Genomic DNA, 21,031 nt, shown 5'->3' with positions numbered 1-21,031 from the left:
ATATCTTAATATATCCATGGGTTTACAAAAAATAAGTGGAATTTATTTTCTGCGGTAATCGACATTATGCCACAATTGTCGTCGATAGCCTTGGTTCAGTACAAGTTAGCTCTATCTATTTATCTCTTTCAAATCCTCCTAAAAGTAATGTCACACAATGAACGAGGCTTAAGGGCTGGTCAGACTACACTTTTCAATCCACTGACTTTCATTCTTTCGCATTCAAAGAAGTTTTGCACTGCGCTACGTTCCAAAGTTCAAGTTTGGTAAACTCTGACCTACGAAATAGTATCACATGAAACCGTGAGACAAACAGAAAAATTCACTGCATGAATTTAAAGAACATACATTTAAAAACTGCAGTACCGCAGAAAAGGGGAGTAGACTGCACATTTTTACAGTTTGGAATTATTAGTATTTATTGTGTGTTGAATTTAGGTTTTTAAAAAGACGCTGCAGAGTGACATCATATCATACCCATTGCAGTGTCCAAAGAAATTTTGTATGTTCAAAGTCTAGTGTGACCAAATCTTTATATGGTGAGATAATGTCATCAACCTGTTGTCCCGGTCCTGGACCCTGATTGGACGCCTGCTGGTTGGCGGAATGACTGGCAGCAGCTGCAGCCGGTTGTTGGAAGAGATTGGCTGGATACACGCCCCACGGCACTCCGTAGTACTGAGGAGGGACTACAGCTGGACCTATGGAAAAACATGAGCTTTAGACTGAGGACTCCATTCTTAAGATCCCAGGATTGTCTATAACATGGTTGATATTTATAAAGTGTGTACATGTGTATACCTGCAAGTGTGGCAGCTGCTGCCAATCCTGCAGCGGTGTAAGGATCTGCTCCAGGAGGGGCAGCATTGATGATGTAAGGGTTTGGCACAAAAGCAGGTGCAAGGCCTACCGGAACAACAGGCCATATTCATTTCAAAGACTGCCTGCACAATGAAATTAAACTACTAAACACTCAATTATTGAACTTTTACTGTGTCTTCTTTTGCCCTCTTAAAACAAAACAAAAAATTATGGTGGAAACAAGATAAAGGAGACAGAGTGTCTGAAAGTAATAATGTTACCAAGGTGTTGCTGTTGGGCTGCAGCAAGGGCGTACTGTTGCTGCTGTGCTGCGGTCAACTGCTGAACTGTAAGATGACTGGATCTCTGGAACAACTAAAAAAAAAAAAAAAAAAAAGATATGCCACCGATATGAATTCTTTTTTTTTTTTTTTTTACATATGAAACATATGAAACAGATAAAATGTTTGCCAATGGTGTAATTACTTAGTTTGTCCAGCAGAGTGCACTCCATTGTTTGCTACTGGCAACCCAGGTCACGTAAACCCAGCAGGGAACCCCATCAAAAAATGTGTATTTAACCCACTGGAACGCGATTTTTACCGGGGGACCCCCATAGAAATGCGATTGAGCTAGTTTTGAGTAGCAATTGCATGGGTTTTGTGAAAACCTGGCAACCCGGCTGTAGTGACACCAGCCAACCATTCAGTTTAGCAAGGAGGTCTCTTGTTCAGGCAGCGGCAGACAAGTAGTTAAGCGGTGTCTTCACGGCAAGTTGCTAACTAGATTGTGAAATACATAACCTACTGTAAACCACAATTTAAGATATTTTGGATGAAAACCGGAAGACTTGTGACTGTCCCCTTGACTGTCAAGTAATTAAACCGGGAGACTTGTGACTGTCCCATTGTCCCATCACTGTCGAGTAATTAACACTGTGAAGGCCCAGGAAAGTATGAAAGACATTGTCAAAATAGTCCATCTGCCATCAGTGGTTCAATCTGAACTGTATGACGCGACGAGAACACTGTGTGAAAAAAAAGACTTTATTCAACTTTTTCTTCTCCTCCGTGACACTTCCTGCAAGCACGTAGCTTGTCAGTGATCTACGGCTCTGTGTATTAAACGCCGCTCCATTTGAAAGCAGGTGATGGAGATTTACCGCTAATCACGGAACCGGCTTTACTGCGCATGACAATCAGCCCTACTTCATTATAAGTGTTTGATCACCACATTTCAGTGATCATTGCAAAAAATGTGTTTATGTAATTATATATATATATATATATATATATATATATATATATATATATATATATATATATACATATACATATACATATATATATATATATATATATATATATATATATATATAATTTATTTTTAAATTAAATGTTCCCTCCTGGTGGAATGACCTTCCCAACTCAATCCGAGCAGCATCTTCAAGAATCGGCTAAAAACACATCTCTTCCATCTTTATTTGACCCTCTAACTCTAGTACTCTCTATTCCAATTCTATTCTTAAAAAAATAAGATAAAATAAAATAAAAAATACTAACACTAGCTTTTCTAATCTTTTTGTATTCTGTTTTCTTTTTATTATATAATTAATAAAAGCAAAAAAGGCGGTCTCTAACACTAGCTTGCTCTATTCTTTTTCTATTCTCTGTTTTATATTTATTATATAATAAAAAAAAAAAATTAAAAAAAAACTTTCTACGTGTACTGCGTTAAGCTAATTGAGACTTGTTATAGCACTTGCTTATCATTGCTCTTTTGTTGATTTTGATTGCTTCCATTGTCCTTATTTGTAAGTCACTTTGGACAAAAGTGTCTGCTAAATGAATGTAAATGTAAAATGTAAATATATTCAGTTTAAGTATATACAGCTGCATCTCAATAAATTAGAATGTCGTGGAAAAGCTAATTTAAGTAATTCAACTCAAATTGTGAAACTTGTGTATTAAATAAATTCAATGCACACAGAGTAAAAAAATTACTCAGGAAAAAACAAGGATAAAAGAAAAGAAAACAAACTAACAAAAATAAACAGTTCAAAATACAACTCAATTTATAACAAAAAATAGGATACACGGTTGGCTACTGGTCCAACAAACACCTCCTCTCTCTCTCTCTCTTCCAAACATTCCTCTGTTCTTTTATAGGTTTAATCTCCTCCTTCATTTTCAAACTGACCAATAGTAACTCCTCATTATACAAGTTACAGAGGATTTATAAGCTTACAGACAGCACCTTAATAATCATCACCTCTAACAAGTTATATGATTAACTTGAAAAGCATCAAACATATTACCATTCATGTAATTTAGGCCTAAACATTCTTAATGGACAAACTCCTCCCCTTCAGGGTAACATATACAGGTGCATCTCAATAAATTAGAATGTTGTGGAAAAGTTCATTTATTTCAGTAATTCAACTCAAATTGTGAAACTCGTGTATTAAATAAATTCAATGCACACAGACTGAAGTAGTTTAAGTCTTTGGTTCTTTTAATTGTGATGATTTTGGCTCACATTTAACAAAAACCCACCAATTCACTATCTCAACAAATTAGAATACTTCATAAAAAAACATTTTTAGTGAATTGTTGGCCTTCTGGAAAGTATGTTCATTTACTGTATATGTACTCAATACTTGGTAGGGGCTCCTTTTGCTTTAATTACTCCCTCAATTCGGCGTGGCATGGAGGTGATCAGTTTGTGGCACTGCTGAGGTGGTATGGAAGCCCAGGTTTCTTTGACAGTGGCCTTCAGCTCATCTGCATCTTTTGGTCTCTTGTTTCTCATTTTCCTCTTGACAATACCCCATAGATTCTCTATGGGGTTCAGGTCTGGTGAGTTTGCTGGACAGTCAAGCACACCAACACCATGGTCATTTAACCAACTTTTGGTGCTTTTGGCGTGTGGGCAGGCTCCAAATCCTGCTGGAAAATGAAATCAGCATCTTCAAAAAGCTGGTTAGCAGAAGGAAGCATGCAGTGCTCCAAAATTTCTTGGTAAACAGATGCAGTGACTTTGGTTTTCAAAAAACACAATGGACAAACACCAGCAGATGACATTGCACCCCAAATCATCACAGACTGTGGAAACTTAGCACTGGACTTCAAGCAACTTGGGCTATGAGCTTCTCCACCTTTCCTCCAGACTCTAGGACCTTGGTTTCCAAATGAAATACAAAACTTGCTCTCATCTGAAAAGAGGACATTGGACCACTGGGCAACAGTCCAGTTCTTCTCCTTAGCCTAGGTAAGGCGCCTCTGACGTTGTCTGTGGTTCAGGAGTGGCTTAACAAGAGGAATACGACAACTGTAGCCAAATTCCTTGACACGTCTGTGTGTGGTGGCTCTTGATGCCTTGACCCCAGCCTCAGTCCATTCCTTGTGAAGTTCACCCAAATTCTTGAATCGATTTTGCTTGACAATCCTCATAAGGCTGCGGTTCTCTCGGTTGGTTGTGCAGTTTTTTCTTCCACACTTTTTCCTTCCACTCAACTTTCTATTAAACATGCTTGGATACAGCACTCTGTGAACAGCCAGCTTCTTTGGCAATGAATGTTTGTAGCTTAAAGAGCACCGTCTTTCGGATGAGACGTTAAACCGAGGTCCTGACTCTCTGTGGTCATTAAAAATCCCATGACACTCATCGTAAAGAGTAGGGGTGTAACCCCGGTGTCCTGGCCAAATTCCCGCCACTGGCCCTTGTCAATCATGGCCTCCTAATAATCCCCATCCACTTGATTGGCTCTATGACTCTCTCTCCTCTCCACCTGTAGCTGGTGTGTGGTGAGCGCACTGGCGCCGTTGTCCTGTGGCTGCCGTCGCATCATCCAAGTGGATGCTGCACACTGGTGGTGGTTGAGAAGGGACCCCCACATGATTTTAAAGCGCTTTGGGTGTACAGCAATACACAATAAAGCGCTATATAAATGCATCATTCATTCATTCATTCATTCAGTCATTACCCTCCTTGTGAAGGGTGTCAATGATTGTCTTCTGGACAACTGTCAGATCAGCAGTCTTCCCCATGATTGTGTAGCCAAGTGAACCAAACTGAGAGACCATTTTGAAGGCTCAGGAAACCGTTGCAGGTGTTTTGAGTTGATTAGCTGATTGGCATGTCATCATATTCTAAATTTGTTGAGATAGTGAATTGGTGGGTTTTTGTTAAATGTGAGCCAAAATCATCACAATTAAAAGAACCAAAGACTTAAACTACTTCAGTCTGTGTGCATTGAATTTATTTAATACACGAGTTTCACAATTTGAGTTGAATTACTGAAATAAATGAACTTTTCCACGACATTCTAATTTATTGAAATGCACCTGTACTGTATTCTATATACAGTGTGGGAAGGCCAACCAGTTGGAGTGGTAAAGGAAATGACGTCCTGTACAAAATGTTGGTGCAATATCAAAAATGGGTGGTTTATTGGAAGGTGAAAGAAATATTCAAGTGCATGAGAAAACAAAAATAAATAAAAACTGTACAAAAAGAAACAAAACAGCAACAATGTGCTTACTTCGGCTACACCAAAATGGCCCAAGTATCTAACATTGCTCAGTCCACAATCAGAACCCAGGACAAAATGTAAAACTGACTTCCTTTCAGCTAGCAAGCCTATTTATAGGCTAATGCCCCTCCTACAGGGCATACCAACTGGGGAGAAAACAAACAAAATTGTCTGTAACAAACAAATGGAATAATGTAAATATCCAGCACAACCAGACTTAAACCCTCCGAACAAGTAAAACAACAACCATTAACAGAAGAGAGTTTAACAACAAATTAAATGGAAAACTAACTGTTCCTAATTTCTCTCCCCTCTGACATCACAACAAACTGGCAGCTTCCACAGGAAGTGATGTGGCAGTTGTTTTAAAAACCAGTTTGACCTAGATTAAGGGTTTGATTGTACAGAGTATGAACCTGGAAATTTAACTGAACAAGGTTTGTAGAAAATTTATAGAAAAATAAATATAAATCACCACATGTATTGTATGTACTGACCTTTTGTACTTTTTTTTAGAAAAATTGTGATTTAAGGAAAACTATCAAGAATTGAAAACTAGAACAAAACACAGCAGTAACAAACTTAGACCAAACAAAACTAAAACTCCATAACACTTTCCTGGTGTGTACACAGGTGTTAATTTGCCGGCAATGTCCAGTACAAGCGAAATGGGTGTGTTTGTAAGTCCAAGTCTATAGAGTCAACAGGTTAACCTGTGACATACAGTACCAGTCAAAAGTTTGGACACACAAATGGTAGTGTGTAGAGGTCTGCAAGAGGTCCGCTGAGTCCATTCGGGCCGGGCTCGGGAATATTTTTTTTATTTTTATTTTTTTTGTAAATCGGACTCTGGCTCATTTAGCTTCTCTCCTTTTATTGTGCCCATATACGCACAGAGCACACATGGCTACTGTATGAAATACTGATTATATTATATAAATATTATACGTCGCCTACGCAATATGCAACGCATATACGCACGCATTAGCATACAGGTGACAGTTGACCATGCAGAGCATCAGGGACAATTTGGAGTGTAGGGAGTTACTAAAAGTTCCCAATGCTTCGGGAAAAGCGGCATTTTGGATCATCCATGCATTTGATGATGATCCTGACTCGCCATCTCCTCATTGGATGCGCCTTTAGAGAGAAATGCATCTTTAGGGATTTTATAATGAAAGAGTTTGTTTTCGATTCAAATTATTTCGTTTTAAAGTAGTAATTCAAAGCTTTCTATAGATACTATATTTATCAAGTCAGTGAGGCAAGTATTTGCTGTGTTTCGGTTTTTCAGAAGCACTCCGCTTGCTCAAAACCGAAACTGCTTTTTTTCTTCTTTATTGTATAAAAGCACGTTTTGTTGATATTGTGAGTGCACACAAAAGTAGAACCTTTTTCAGTTCCGAACAACGTAGCCTATTACTCTTACCTTTATGAGCAAAAATGACAGCGTATTTTGAAATGTTTCCAATGCAAGTGATCGCTCTGGCGCGTTATGTAAAGCTCGCTTCAGCTTCCACTCTCCGCACAAACGACTGGATATGCGTTAGTGCACATTTATCTAGGTCAAGCGTTTAAACTAACATTGTGGAGCTGTTTTATGATTATAGATTTCATTTTAGAGAAGACGTGATGATTTGATAAAGCTAAATTGATCAAACAAAGGCTATGATCAACTCGCTGTCTGCCACTGGCCGCTTGGTCGTTACTTTAAAAAACAAAAACTTACATTTAACGAATAAAAAAAAACAAAAAAACACTCCAAACGTTTTTCTAAATTAACAATAAAAAACGAAACGAAATACAATCACTTTTCTATTTCATACAAAACTGAACTATTTTAATAGCTGAAACAGTAGTATAAGCGGTTTTGGGAGAAGGGGAAAAGAGACTGGCTCGGGTCGGTAATTCTGATGAGCTGTCGGACACGGGCCGGACTAAGGCCTGAGCGTCTCGGGCCAGGGCCGGGCTAGGGCCAAAATTTTAGGCCCGTGCAGGGCTCTAGTAGTGTGTCCAAACTTTTGACTGATACTGTACTACAGTATACACAAATAATATTGGCAGATATATCGATATCTGACTTTTTTACTCCCTAATATCAGTATCGGCCCCCAAAAACCCATATCGGTCGGGCTCTAAAAAAAAAAAAAAAAAAAAAAGATACATATGCAGCAACCAGAGATTTTACTTCAGATGTACACTACTGAAGAAAATAAATAAATAAACTTACCGATACCCAAATTTTGTTAAGAAATTAATTAGTGATGCTCCAATCAGGATTTTTGCAGCCGATACAGACTACCGATTTCTTGTCATGGTGATCGGCCGATACCGATGTTGATTCTGATGCTTCAAGCTTTATATAACATATGTAATAATGTTATAGAAATAATCACAAAAATTATTCCTTATACAGTGAAAATTTTAATATGCCTTTAAAATGGGGTTTATGCATAACATTATGTATAGTGGGTACGGAAAGTATTCAGACCCCTTAAATTTTTCACTCTTTGTTATATTGCAGCCATTTGCTAAAATCATTTAAGTTCATTTTTTTCCCTCATTAATGTACACACAGCACCCCATATTGACAGAAAAACACAGAATTGTTGACATTTTTGCAGATTTATTAAAGAAAAACTGAAATATCACATGGTGCTAAGTATTCAGACCCTTTGCTCAGGTGCTGTCCATTTCTTCTGATCATCCTTGAGATGGTTCTACACTTTCATTTGAGTCCAGCTGTGTTTGATTATACTGATTGGACTTGATTAGGAAAGCCACACACCTGTCTATATAAGACCTTACAGCTCACAGTGCATGTCAGAGCAAATGAGAATCATGAGGTCAAAGGAACTGCCTGAAGAGCTTAGAGACAGAATTGTGGCAAAACACAGATCTGGTCAAGGTTACAAAAAAATTTCTGCTGCACTTAAGGTTCCTAAGAGCACAGTGGCCTCCATAATCCTTAAATGGAAGACGTTTGGGACGACCAGAACCCTTCCTAAAGCTGGCCGTCCGGCCAAACTGAGCTATCGGGGGAGAAGAGCCTTGGTGAGAGAGGTAAAGAAGAACCCAAAGATCACTGTGGCTGAGCTCCAGAGATGCTCCAGAGATGGGAGAAAGTTGTAGAAAGTCAACCATCAGCCCTCCACCAGTCAGGGCTTTATGGCAGAGTGGCCCGTCGGAAGCCTCTCCTCAGTGCAAGACACATGAAAGCCCGCATGGAGTTTGCTAAAAAACACCTGAATAAGATTCTCTGGTCTGATGAGACCAAGATAGAACTTTTTGGCCTTAATTCTAAGCGGTATGTGTGGAGAAAACCAGGCACTGCTCATCACCTGTCCAATACAGTCCCAACAGTGAAGCACGGTGGTGGCAGCATCATGCTGTGGGGGTGTTTTTCAGCTGCAGGGACAGGACGACTGGTTGCAATCGAGGGAAAGATGAATGCGGCCAAGTACAGGGATATCCTGGACGAAAACCTTCTCCAGAGTGCTCAGGACCTCAGACTGGGCTGTAGGTTTACCTTCCAACAAGACAATGACCCCAAGCACACAGCTAAAATAACGAAGGAGTGGCTTCACAACAACTCCGTGACTGTTCTTGAATGGCCCAGCCAGAGCCCTGACTTAAACCCAATTGAGCATCTCTGGAGAGACCTAAAAATGGCTGTCCACCAACGTTTACCATCCAACCTGACAGAACTGGAGAGGATCTGCAAGGAGCAATGGCAGAGGATCCCCAAATCCAGGTGTGAAAAACTTGTTGCATCTTTCCCAAAAAGACTCATGGATGTATTAGATCAAAAGGGTGCTTCTACTAAATACTGAGCAAAGGGTCTGAATACTTAGGACCATGTGATATTTCAGTTTTAATTTTTTAATAAATCTGCAAAAATGTCAACAATTCTGTGTTTTTCTGTCAATATGGGGTGCTGTGTGTACATTAATGAGGAAAAAAAAATTAACAAATGATTTTAGCAAACGGCTGCAATATAACAAAGAGTAAAAAATTTAAGGGGGTCTGAATATTTTCCGTACCCATTGTATATCAGGATACTTAATATAAGACAAAAATAAATACAAACAAAATGGAGCAGTCTGACGCAACCCACAAGGTTTATTTAAACATTATCTAATAGTAAACTGTGGAGGACAAAATATTTAATCTCCTAAAATTGAGGTCTGATGTAACTTAAACATTGTCCAATACAAGTCTGAGCAGGACAAAATTAATAAAAAAAAACAAACAAAAAAAAACAAAAAAACATTTAAACTCCTAAAAGAACTAATTGGAGTAGTTTAATGCAACTCATTAGGTTTAATTTAACGTTGTCCAATGTTAGAGAGAGGACAAAATAAATAGAACCATTGGAGAAGTCTGATATAACTCATAAGGTTTAATACGGTCCAATATAAGACTGAAGAGGAAAAAAGAAATAGAAACATTTAAACTACTGAAAGAACAAAATGGAGTAGTGCGATCACGGTTATATCCACGGGCGCTGCGTATAATCCGCGGGTTGGGTAATTAAAAAATGCATTCTGATTATTTGCGGGTGGAGAAAATAAATAATACATTTTGCAAATATTAACTACATTTTTTAAAATACATTTTTTGGTAACACTTTACAATAAGGTTTATTAGTTCACATTAGTTAACTACATTAGTTAACATGAACTAAGAATGGACAATACTTCTCCAGCATTTATTAATCTATCCTAATGTTAATTTCGGCATTTAATAATGCATTATTAAAATCACGAGTTGTGTTTGTTAACATAAGTTAATGCACTGTGAACTAACATGAACGAACAATAAACAACTATTTTTATTAACTAACATTAACAAAGATTAATAAATAGTGTAATAAATGTATTGGTCATTGTTTGTTCATATTAATTAAATACATTAACTAATGTTAACAAATGACACCTTACTGTAAATTGTTACCCATTTTTTTAATCAGGCAGACAATTTCATTTGTGTGTGTGTGTTCACCTGATCGGGAAGTTGCAGTGACAGAAACAGTGACATTCTAGATAAAGTCTGAAAGGAGTAAAACCTGTGTTAATGCTACTGAGTGGGCTAATATGGCAAAAGAAGATATTTTGTTTTATAAATAAATGTTCATTTAAAAGCAGCCCACGATCAGCGTATTATGTTACCGTTACCCCGATGAGGTTTTGTTCCATTCTCCACGCGGTGCCAACTTACAAAAGACTATTTTTAGCCAAGCAGCGCAGAGAGCCGCTTCAGAAACATGACTGGTATAAGCACAGACAAGGGTGTTCACGATCAGCTCCGGTTTCCGTTGAGCCATAACGCGCCGCAGACGTGTGCAGTGATGCACCGATCAGCTCTAACGTCACTGAATCTGCTGTTAAAAATGAACCATCTATTCATCATATCATCATGCAAAACATACACAACAACAAATAGCGAATTTTTCATTGTTTCTCGAAACGTCATAGCATTTCCACACCGGCAATGACATGACTGCGGCGCCAAATCATTTATGTCCCCACGCATCATATACGTCCTCATGCTCTGACGTCATCAAATTGCGATCGGTTCGTGAGATCGGCCAAGTGTAGTGAGTACCGATCGAGTCATAAAATGTGATTATCGGCCGATACCGATCTCCGGCCGATCGATTGGAGCATCCCTAAAATTAATACTTCAGCAAAAATGCATTCATTGATCTAATGTGAAGGTATGGCCCAAGTATGGCCCTGTATGACATCATAAAGGGCAGAATTCCTTTTATGGGCACTTCTCCAGGAAGAGTGCGTGCATGCATCAACCAGAGCGAGAGCAAGAGCACGCCCATCGACATGGTTAATTCGGGTTACTCAAGTAGTCAGCAAAGCTGCATAGGACTTGCTTAAGAAGGACTTTACATTTTGTTTTTGATCACAAAATAAACAATGTCACCAAAGAAGTGTGTTTTTGGTTGTGAGGGAAAGAAAACTTTGTTTAGGCTCCCAGAGAATCCAGCATCAAGAGAATTATTTATGTTCGATGCCACAGCTTGCAGATGACTGCTATGCAAAAGCTTTGCATTGCTCGTGACTTTTCAACTCCGCCCAGGAATCGAATTGGGGGGGGCCTCCCCCTGGTGGAAAAAAAATACAAAAAGCATCCCCTCAGTAAAACCACTATCCCCCCTAACCATCCCCTTTAGATTAATAATGTTGTGTATTATGTAAAACATATCGTGCAAATTAAAGGTTAAAATGATACTTATGATAATTCACAAACTACATAACGGAGATAGGCCAATTAGAACTCTGTAGTGTAACAAGCTGCGCACAAACTGAAGCAAGTTTCCGTTATTTTTCACGCAAAATGGTTCAAGCACAACTTTTGAAGTTCTTTAAAAAGACGACAACAGAAGGTATGATTTTTCCTTGATTAGAATTTAAAGACATTCCCCTGACATAGTCATTGTGCTGTATGTGTGAGACAGATGATATAGGAGAGCTGACAGAGTATGTCACCGACTTTGCAAAAAACAAACAAAAACCTGTCTTGAGAGTCCTGAAGCATTCACTGCGCAATGAAGCCCATTAGAATGCAGTTAGAATGCCCTTATAATTCAAGCAATGAAAGAAAAAATACCCATGTACAACCCGAATTCCGGAAATGCTGGGACATTTTATTTAAATTTGAATAAAATGAAAACTAAAAGACTTTCAAATCACATGAGCCAATATTTTATTCACAATAGAACATAGAGAACATAAATGTTTAAACTGAGAAATTGTACACTTTTGACTTTTTACTTTACTTTTTACACTAAATGAGCTCATTTCAAATTTGATGCCTGCTACAGGTCTCAAAAAAGTTGGCACGGGGGCAACAAAGGGCTGAAAAAGCAAGAAATTTTGAAAAGATTCAGCTGGGAGAACGTCTAGCAACTAATTAAGTTAGTTGACATCAGGTCTGTAACATGATTAGCTATAAAAGGGATGTCTTAGAAAGGCAGAGTCTCTCAGAAGTAAAGATGGGCAGAGGCTCTCCAATCTGTGAATTGAAAAGATTTTGAAATACTTTAAAAACAACGTTCCTCAACGTCAAATTGCAAAGGCTTTGCAAATCTCATCATCTACAGTGCATAACATCAAAAGATTCAGAGAAACTGGAGAAATCTCTCTGCGTAAGTGACAAGGTCGAAGACCTTTGTTGGATGCCCGTGGTCTTTGGGCCCTCAGACGACACTGCATCACTCATCGGCATGATTCTGTCACTGACATTACTAAATGGGCCCAGGAATACTTCCAGAAACCACTGTCGGTAAACACATTCCGCTGTGCCATCTGCAGATGCCAACTAAAGCTCTATCATGCAAAAAGGAAGCCATATGTGAATATGGTCCAGAAGCACCGTCGTGTCCAATGGGCCAAGGCTCGTTTAAAATGGACTGTTTCAAAGTGGAAAAGTGTTCTATGGTTAGATGAGTCCAAATTTGACATTCTAGTTGGAAATCACAGATGCCGTGTCCTCCGGGCTAAAGAGGACGGAGACCTTCCAGCATGTTATCAGCATTCAGTTCAAAAGCCAGCATCTCTGATGGTATGGGGGTGCATAAGTGTATACGGTATGGGCAGCTTGCGTGTTTTGGAAGGCACTATGAATGCTGAAAGGTATATAAAAGTTTTAGAGCAACATATGCTCCCCTCCAGACGACATCTATTTCAGGGAAGGCCTTGTGTATTTCAGCAGGACAATGCAAAACCACATACTGCAGCTATTACAACAGCATGGCTTCATAGTAGAAGAGTCCGGGTGCTGAATTGGCCTGCCTGCAGTATAGATCTTTTACCTATAGAGAACTTTTGGCGCATCATTAAACGAAAAACACGTCAAAGACGACCACGAAATCTTCAGCAGCTGGAAACTTATATCAGGCAAGAATGGGACCAAATTCCAACATCAAAACTCCAGAAACTCATAACCTCGATGCCCAGATGTCTTCAAACTGTTTTGAAAAGAAGAGGAGATGCAACACCATGGTAAACATGCCCACGTCCCAACTATTTTGAGACCTATAGTAGGCATCATATTTAAAATGAGCTCATTTTGTGCATAAAATTTCTCAGTTTAAACATTCATGTTATCTATGTTCTATTGTGAATAAAATATTGGCTCATGTGATTTGAAATTCTTTTGGTTTTCATTTTATTCAAATTTAAAAAACGTCCCAACATTTCCGGAATTCGGGTTGTAAGTTTTTATGTTTTAATATTCATTGCACAAACAATGTACTTACTTTTCTGAATATCAGAATATCATGAGCTGTAAGCTCTAATCATCAAAATTAAAAAAAAAAAAACCTTTTGAAATGTTTTACTTTACATGTAATGAATCTAGAATATATGAAAGTTTAACTTTAACTTTTTCATGATATTCAAATTTTTTGAGATGCACCTGTATACAGTCATGGCCAAAAATATCGGCACCCTTGCAATTCTGTCAGAAAATTGCTCCAATTGCAAATGTTTTGGTATTCACGTGCTTATTGTTTTTGTTTGCACTACAACAACAACAAAAAAAACCAGAAGTCAAAATTGATCAAATTTCACACAGAACTCAAAAATGGCCTGGACAAAATTATTGGCACCTTGTCAAAATTGTAAGAAATAATTGCTTTTCAAGCATGTGATGCTCCTGTAATTTGTATTTAGACACCTGTGGCAATTAACAGGTGTGGGCAATATAGTAATCACACTTGCAACCAGTTAAAATGGAGAAAAGTTGACTCATCCTTTGTGCTGTGTGTCACACTGAGCATGGAGAAAAGAAATGTGTAAAGAGTTGTCCTGTTTTTTTTGGTTTTGTTTTTTGCATATTTGTCACACTTAAAAGATTCAGATCATCAAACTACTTTTAATATTACACAAAGATAAATGCAAGTAAATACAAAATGCAGTTTTTAAATGATGATTTTTAAGGGAAAAAATCTGTCCACACCTACCTGGCCCTACGTGAAAAATCAATTGCCCGCTCCTGTTAAATCATGAAAGAACTGTGATTAACCACATTATTTTAGAGAACTGAGTTAAATTTCACTAGCCAAACCCAAGCCTGATTACTGCCAGACCTGTTGAATCAAGAAATCACTTAAATAGAACCTGTCTGACAAAGTAAAGCATGCTTAAAAAGCAACACATCATGCCACGATCTAAAGAAATTCAAGAACAGATGAGAAACAAAATAGTTGACATGTATCAGTCTGGAAAGGGTTATAAAGCCATTTCTAAGGCTTTGGGACTCCAGCGAACCGCGGTCAGAGCCATTATCCACAAATGGAGAAAACTTGTAACAGTAGCGAACCTTCCCAGGAGTGGCTGGCCTACCAGAATTACTCCAAGAGCGCAATGACGACTCATCCAGGAGGTCATAAAAGAACCCAGAACAACATCTAAAAGAACTGCAGGCCTCACTTGTCTCAATTGACCGCCCAAAACCCACCCACCCTTAGTCACTGTTGCCATGACTGACAAACAATGCTGCTCTCACGCTACTACACATGTTCTCACACAGTGAAAAATACATCGCAGAGCAAAGAGAAAACTGACAACACGCTGACAGAGAAGACAGAGCAGGTTACTTCTGATATGAAACAAGGTCTCAGGACCCTCAGCTTTTAAATTGAGTCATTTTTGAAGAAATTCAAACAACAAATACCTCTTTGTGGCTCTTCAATGTGTCGTGACAGATCACTCTATTGCCACAGTTTAAACACGTGAACCGATCGTCTTTTCATATTTACTTAAAGCACGAAATGAACATGAATAAACATCATAAAGTGTTTTATTTCAACTGCGGAACAGGCCATTTTTCAGTCCACCGAAGTTAATCTACTCTCCTGTCTGATTTGTGATTACGTCTTGAAGGGATACAGCTGCAGCTACTCAGCATGCGCATTTACATATTTTCCGAGCCGACAATATAACGTGAAACCTATAAAAATGGTTTTAAAAAAGTACATAGCACCGTAGTTTCATCACTTTAGTGTGTCAGAGTGACCGTCTTTTTTGCAGTAGAGGACCTGTCATAGTTTGATGAGTGGGAAGACGACGAAGCGTCGCGAGGTTAGCTGCATTGAAAACAGATGAGCGCACGTGCATATACTGCAAGCAATGAATACAGCGCCGGACATGACAGATTTTCTGGTACGCAAAACAAGTACTTTAAAGAAATACCTTAGCTTATTGCCGTTACCGTGGCAGCCAACAACAGCACAGCTTAACACTCTGCACATTTTTATATTTAGTTAAAATGTGCGGAGTTGGAAAAAGTTTCAATTCAGTCGATATTTTGTACCCCGTTTTAACATGGATTTCTATGGAGACAGAGGCCATAGCTGTCGGGCAAGATGGCGGATAGCAGCGACGGCACATAATATCCGCGTTCTGATTGGTCAGATTGCCTGTCAATCAAGCTCTTTGCGAACGGTCAATTAAGGTCAGTGTTCATGATTCAACAATAAGAAAGAGACTGCAAAAACAAAATTAAGGTTTTGGAGTGGCCAAATCAAAGTCCGGACTTAAATCCGATTGAGATGATGCGGCATGATCTTAAACAGTCCTTTCATGCTTGAAAATCCTCCAATGTGGCTGAATTAACAATTCAGAATAACAATAACAATTCTGCAAAGAAGAGTGGGCCAAAATTCCTCCACAGCAATGTGAAAGACTCATTGCCAGTTATCGCAAACGCTTGATTGCAGTTGTTGCTGCAAAGGGTGGCACAACCAATTAGATTTAGGGGGCAATTACTTTTTCATGTAGGGTTAGGACAGCTTTTTTCTCCTAATAAATGAAATCATTATTTCAAAATTGCACTTTGTATTTACTCAAGTTATCTTTATGTAATATTAAAATTAGTTTGATGATCTGAATCATTCAAGTGTGACATATGCCAAAAAATAAAAATAAAAAAAAGAAACGTTCACACCACTGTATATGTACAGGTGCATCTCAAATTAGAATTTCGTGAAAAAGTTCAATTTTTCTTGCAAGTTATTTCAAAAAGTGAAACTTTCATATATTTTAGATTCATTGCATGTAAAGTAAAACATTTCAAAAGTTTTTTTGTTTTAATTTTGATGATTAGAGCTTTCAGCTCATGAAAGTTGAAAATCAATATCTCAAAATATTAGAATATTTACATTTGAGTTTCAATTAATGAAACCCTACAGTATAAATTCCCGATATCTCTTGTTCTTTGAAACCACAATAATGGAGAAGACTGCTGACTTGGCAATGATCCAGAAGACGAACATTGATGCCCTCCACAAAGAGGGTAAGTTACAGAGGGTCATTACTGAAAGGTGTGGCTGTTTACAGAGTGCTGTATCAAAGCATATTAAATGCAAAGTTGACTGGAAGGAAGAATTTGGGTAGGAAAAGGTGCACAAGAAACAGGGATGACTGCAAGCTTGAGAATACTGTCAAGCAAAGCTGATTCAAACACTTGTGAGAGCTTCACAAGGAGTGGACTGAAGCTGGAGTCAGTGCATCAAGAGTCACCACGCTCAGATGTCTTCAGGAAAAGGGCTACCAAGCCACTTCTGAACCAGAGACAACGTCAGAAGTGTCTTACCTGGGCTGTGGAGAAAAAGAACAGGACTGTTGCTCAGTGGTCCAAAGTCCTCTTTTCAGATGAAAGTAATTTTGCATTTCATTTGGAAATTAAGGTCCCAGAGTCTGGAGGAAGACTGGAGAGGCACAGAATCCAAGCTGCTTGACGTCCAGTGTAAAGTTTCCACAGTCAGTGATGGTTTGGGGTGCCATGTCATCTGCTGGTGTTGGTCCACTGTGTTTTCTGAGGTCCAAGGTCAACGCAGCCGTATACCAGGAAGTTTTAGAGCACTTCATGCTTCCTGCTGCTGACCAACTTTATGGAGATGCAGATTTCATTTTCCAACAGGACTTGGCACCTGCACACCGTGCCAAAGCAACCAGTATCTGGTTTAAGGACCATGGTATCCCTGTTCTTAATTGGCCAGCAAACTCGCCTGACCTTAACCCCATAGAAAATCTATGGGGTATTGTGAAGAGGAAGATGCGATATGCCAGACCCAACAATGCAGAAGAGCTGAAGGCCACTATCAGAGCAACCTGGGCTCTCATAACACCTGAGCAGTGCCACAGACTGATCGACTCCATGCCACGCCGCATTGCTGCAGTAATTCAGGCAAAAGGAGCCCCAACTAAGTATTGAGTGATGTACATGCTCATACTTTTCAGTTGGCCAAGATTTCTAAAAATCCTTTCTTTGTATTGGTCTTAAGTAATATTCTAATTTTCTGAGATACTGAATTTGGGATTTTCCTTAGTTGTCAGTTATAATCATCAAAATTAAAAGAAATAAACATTTGAAATCTATCAGTCTGTATATAATGAATGAATATAATATACAAGTTTCACTTTTTGAATGGAATTAGTGAAATAAATCAACTTTTTGATGATATTCTAATTATATGACCAGCACCTGTAGTGGCAAAAAGATACCCAGGTTGCAACTTGGTCCTTGGTTTCATTTCTTTCCCTCATTACAATTCAAAGTCCCACACACATTATTTCAGCTGGACACTCCGTTTCACTAAGACATGTCACATTAAAGAAGTCAAATACAATGCAAATGAAGTTTCACGTTGTCAAGACATTGACCCTTCATACTGCAAAAACAAACAAAAAGTAAAAGTAACTGTAAACAAAAAACAAAAGTAAGTGTAAATATAATTATTAACTGCAGGTGAGCAGTTGTACCTGCTGTTGGGAGTTGTAGTCAAACAAGCCGACTGGAGCACCAGATGAGTCCACCTGGATCTGGTTCCCAGCATAGTCAAATTGGAGCGACTCCATGCCTGCTTGATGCTCCATGCCGCCCATGCTCTGGGCTTCCTGGCTCTGGAAGTCCTCGGTGGGAGGTTTGTTTGTGACAGGGTTGGGTGGCTGCAGAGTATGCGGGTGGTGCTGTGCCATAATTTCCAACCCGGCCTGATTGGGGCCCAACCGTTCTACGGCCTCTGTGGGGGAAGCCTGGCGACTGCCTGGGGTAGGGCTGTAGGAAATAAGTTTTTAAATCAAAGCATGGATACTTCACTATCATAAAACAAAAAGAAAGCAGTGACATTCTTACAGTTTCACTAATTGCTATTCTATTAAAGGCTGAATTTTTTTTTAGCTTTAGCTTAGTTTTAGCTTATTACTTTAGCTGGATCCATACAAGGTCTAGTGTCAGCCAACAAAAAAGCCTATAAAGGTTCAGGGCATATATTTATTAGGTACTTAATAGCAAATAAGGTAACTGGTTTGTCACTCTACATGTCTGTCAAAATTGCTCTTCAATTTGAATTTTAAACCATTCTAAACCAATAACTTTATTTTTCTTTGGCACACATTGGCAATAGAATTGCCATATATACATATATATATATATATATATATATATATATATATATATATATATATATATATGTGCTGTCAATCAATTAAAAAAAAAAAAAAATCACTTATTAATCGCACATTTTTCTGAAATTAATCGTGATTAATCCCACCTAACATTAAAGTCTTTAAATATACTTTTATATTGCAATAATTTCACATTCAATCTTCAAATTAATGTACAAACAACATAAAAACAGTATATTTTTGATATTTGTTTAATGGCATCTTTTTTATGACTGAAGGCCAGTATCACTGATACCAATTAATACTGATTTCCCTATACAAATGTTTCCCCCTAATATTTAATCATTAACTATAGCCATTCAACTTTACATTATAATTAAGAGCTATCAATTTTAACGTTTATTAGACTTTAAAAATAACTTCTAATTTAAGTGAACTTAAAATAATCTTCACATAATCCCATTATAATAAATGTCATATTTATCAACCTGTGCCCCTCAAGAAATATACAGATATTGAATAAAGTTATCAAACACTAAATTCTAATCTAAATACAGATGAATCCTTAAAACTATAAAAGTTATTGATTTCCTTTTTTCTTTTGTTCTTGATGAACAGACATCACAGCAGCTGGTTATTAGATTGTTTTGGCTTCCATTTCTTTAAGAGCTGCACCTACTGAACATGACGCGGATCTGACACGCATCGTATTTTCTCTCAACTCTACCTTTTCTGACCCATTTCAGTCTCTTTTAATGAGTTGAATCGGGTGTGTTAGATGAGGGAGACAGTGCTAGGATGCTCCAGGACAGTTTTGAAAACAATTTCAGAGACATGTTCTTAATGTAACTCATATAACATATTACATGCATGCACAGTTTTATGGCAGCTTTAATCGCCTTTTTGGTAATTTTGTGACTTAACTGATCACGACATTGCATGCTCAGTTTCTTTCGCGATTTGATATGAAATTATGCAGGCTATACGCGCGCCGTTTCCGTTTGACTCGCGCCTGATGCTGAAATGAAGTTGAAGTTTATTTATTTATTTATTTATATAAAATATATGATCTAAAAGTACACTTTCAGCATTTTTATTATAACTAAAACATGGTAACCATGCATGAATGAAAAAGTATGACTGCATATTTTTCATTTTAACTGAAATTAGGATTAGTGGTGGTGTTGAGACATTGTTGGTCATTCAGTTTTTCTGAAAAAAAAAAGAAGAAAAAATAACCTAACAATAATACTGATAATATAATAATACTAATTCTGGTAACAATATAAAACACACTACGATCTGATGATCTGCTGGGTTTATGAATATTAATCATGTTGTCTACATTCGCTCAAACTGATTTGTTGAAATCAAAACAGTGACTGTAATAGTTGAGCACAAGCCAACGACACTGCCATTTGCACAATAGCTCTGCTTACTACCGAAGAAACCAGAAGTGGCTTCTACTTGTTCTTAAAGGTCCACTGAAGTGCCATGAAACACGCAGCATTATTCTATGTGGTGACGCAATTTCAACTGAAACAGGAAGACAGGGTGGGATATATCGAGCAGCCCCACCCCCGTTTTAAAATAGCCAATTATTTATATCTGCTCGGGCCAGAGCCATTGAGCTCGGTAAAGCCGCATTTAACAGCCACAGTCTAATAGATGACCCCCCAGATTCAATATGAAACTCTTCCTAAAACAAAATAGCGATCATAATCACGCTGAGGCTGTGTAGTTTTAAAAGTGTTTAATATATGCCGACACGTGCATATGATTCGCTCCGTGTGATCGCATCTCTGGACCGGAGGCAAAGTCCAGATCAGACTGTGTGCGCTGCCACGGTTCACGTGACAAGGCGAAACCAGACCTCATCTGTCCCAATCGAAAGCATATTTATTTACACTGTCTGAATCGTTACTCTAATTGTTACGTAAATCGCGAATTTTGTCACTGTTTTGAAGAAAACTGCCTTATAGATAACATTAAGACTAACATATTGATACTAACACACAAAAAAAATTTCACAGGGACTTTAAAGGCTAAATAACTCTAAATGAACTCCACTATTTTGACAGGACAATACAACAAAGAAAATAATTTACATGTAGCACATCAAATCTATGTGCTAAGTAAAACTGTCTTGCTCTCTTTTTGCTTGTGTGAGAAATACACTGAACGCTTTCAACTAAGTAACAACTAGTCGAGCACCTTCACCCTGGAGTTTATGGTACGCCAAATACGGTGCGCATCCATTGAGATG

General features: G+C 38.2%; 1 protein-coding gene across 10 annotated transcripts in view; it reads right to left on the bottom strand.

The window, feature by feature from the left end:
- Positions 1-21,031, bottom strand: part of pum2 (pumilio RNA-binding family member 2) — an 85,710-nt gene that overhangs the window by 25,374 nt on the left and 39,305 nt on the right. For all 10 annotated transcript variants that reach the window (XM_058756236.1, XM_058756235.1, XM_058756232.1 and 7 more), the window contains exons 7-10: positions 18,121-18,415; positions 1,083-1,176; positions 802-906; positions 559-701 (exon numbers count right to left, since the gene is read on the bottom strand). In XM_058756236.1, the coding sequence (XP_058612219.1) occupies positions 559-701; positions 802-906; positions 1,083-1,176; positions 18,121-18,415 (637 nt within the window). The remainder of the gene's footprint in view (positions 1-558; positions 702-801; positions 907-1,082; positions 1,177-18,120; positions 18,416-21,031) is intronic.

Source organism: Onychostoma macrolepis, chromosome 20, assembly GCF_012432095.1.
Source record: "Onychostoma macrolepis isolate SWU-2019 chromosome 20, ASM1243209v1, whole genome shotgun sequence".
Taxonomy (NCBI): domain Eukaryota; kingdom Metazoa; phylum Chordata; class Actinopteri; order Cypriniformes; family Cyprinidae; genus Onychostoma; species Onychostoma macrolepis.
The sequence above is the reverse complement of the archived record's forward strand: the minus strand, read 5'-3'. Positions and strand labels throughout refer to the sequence as shown.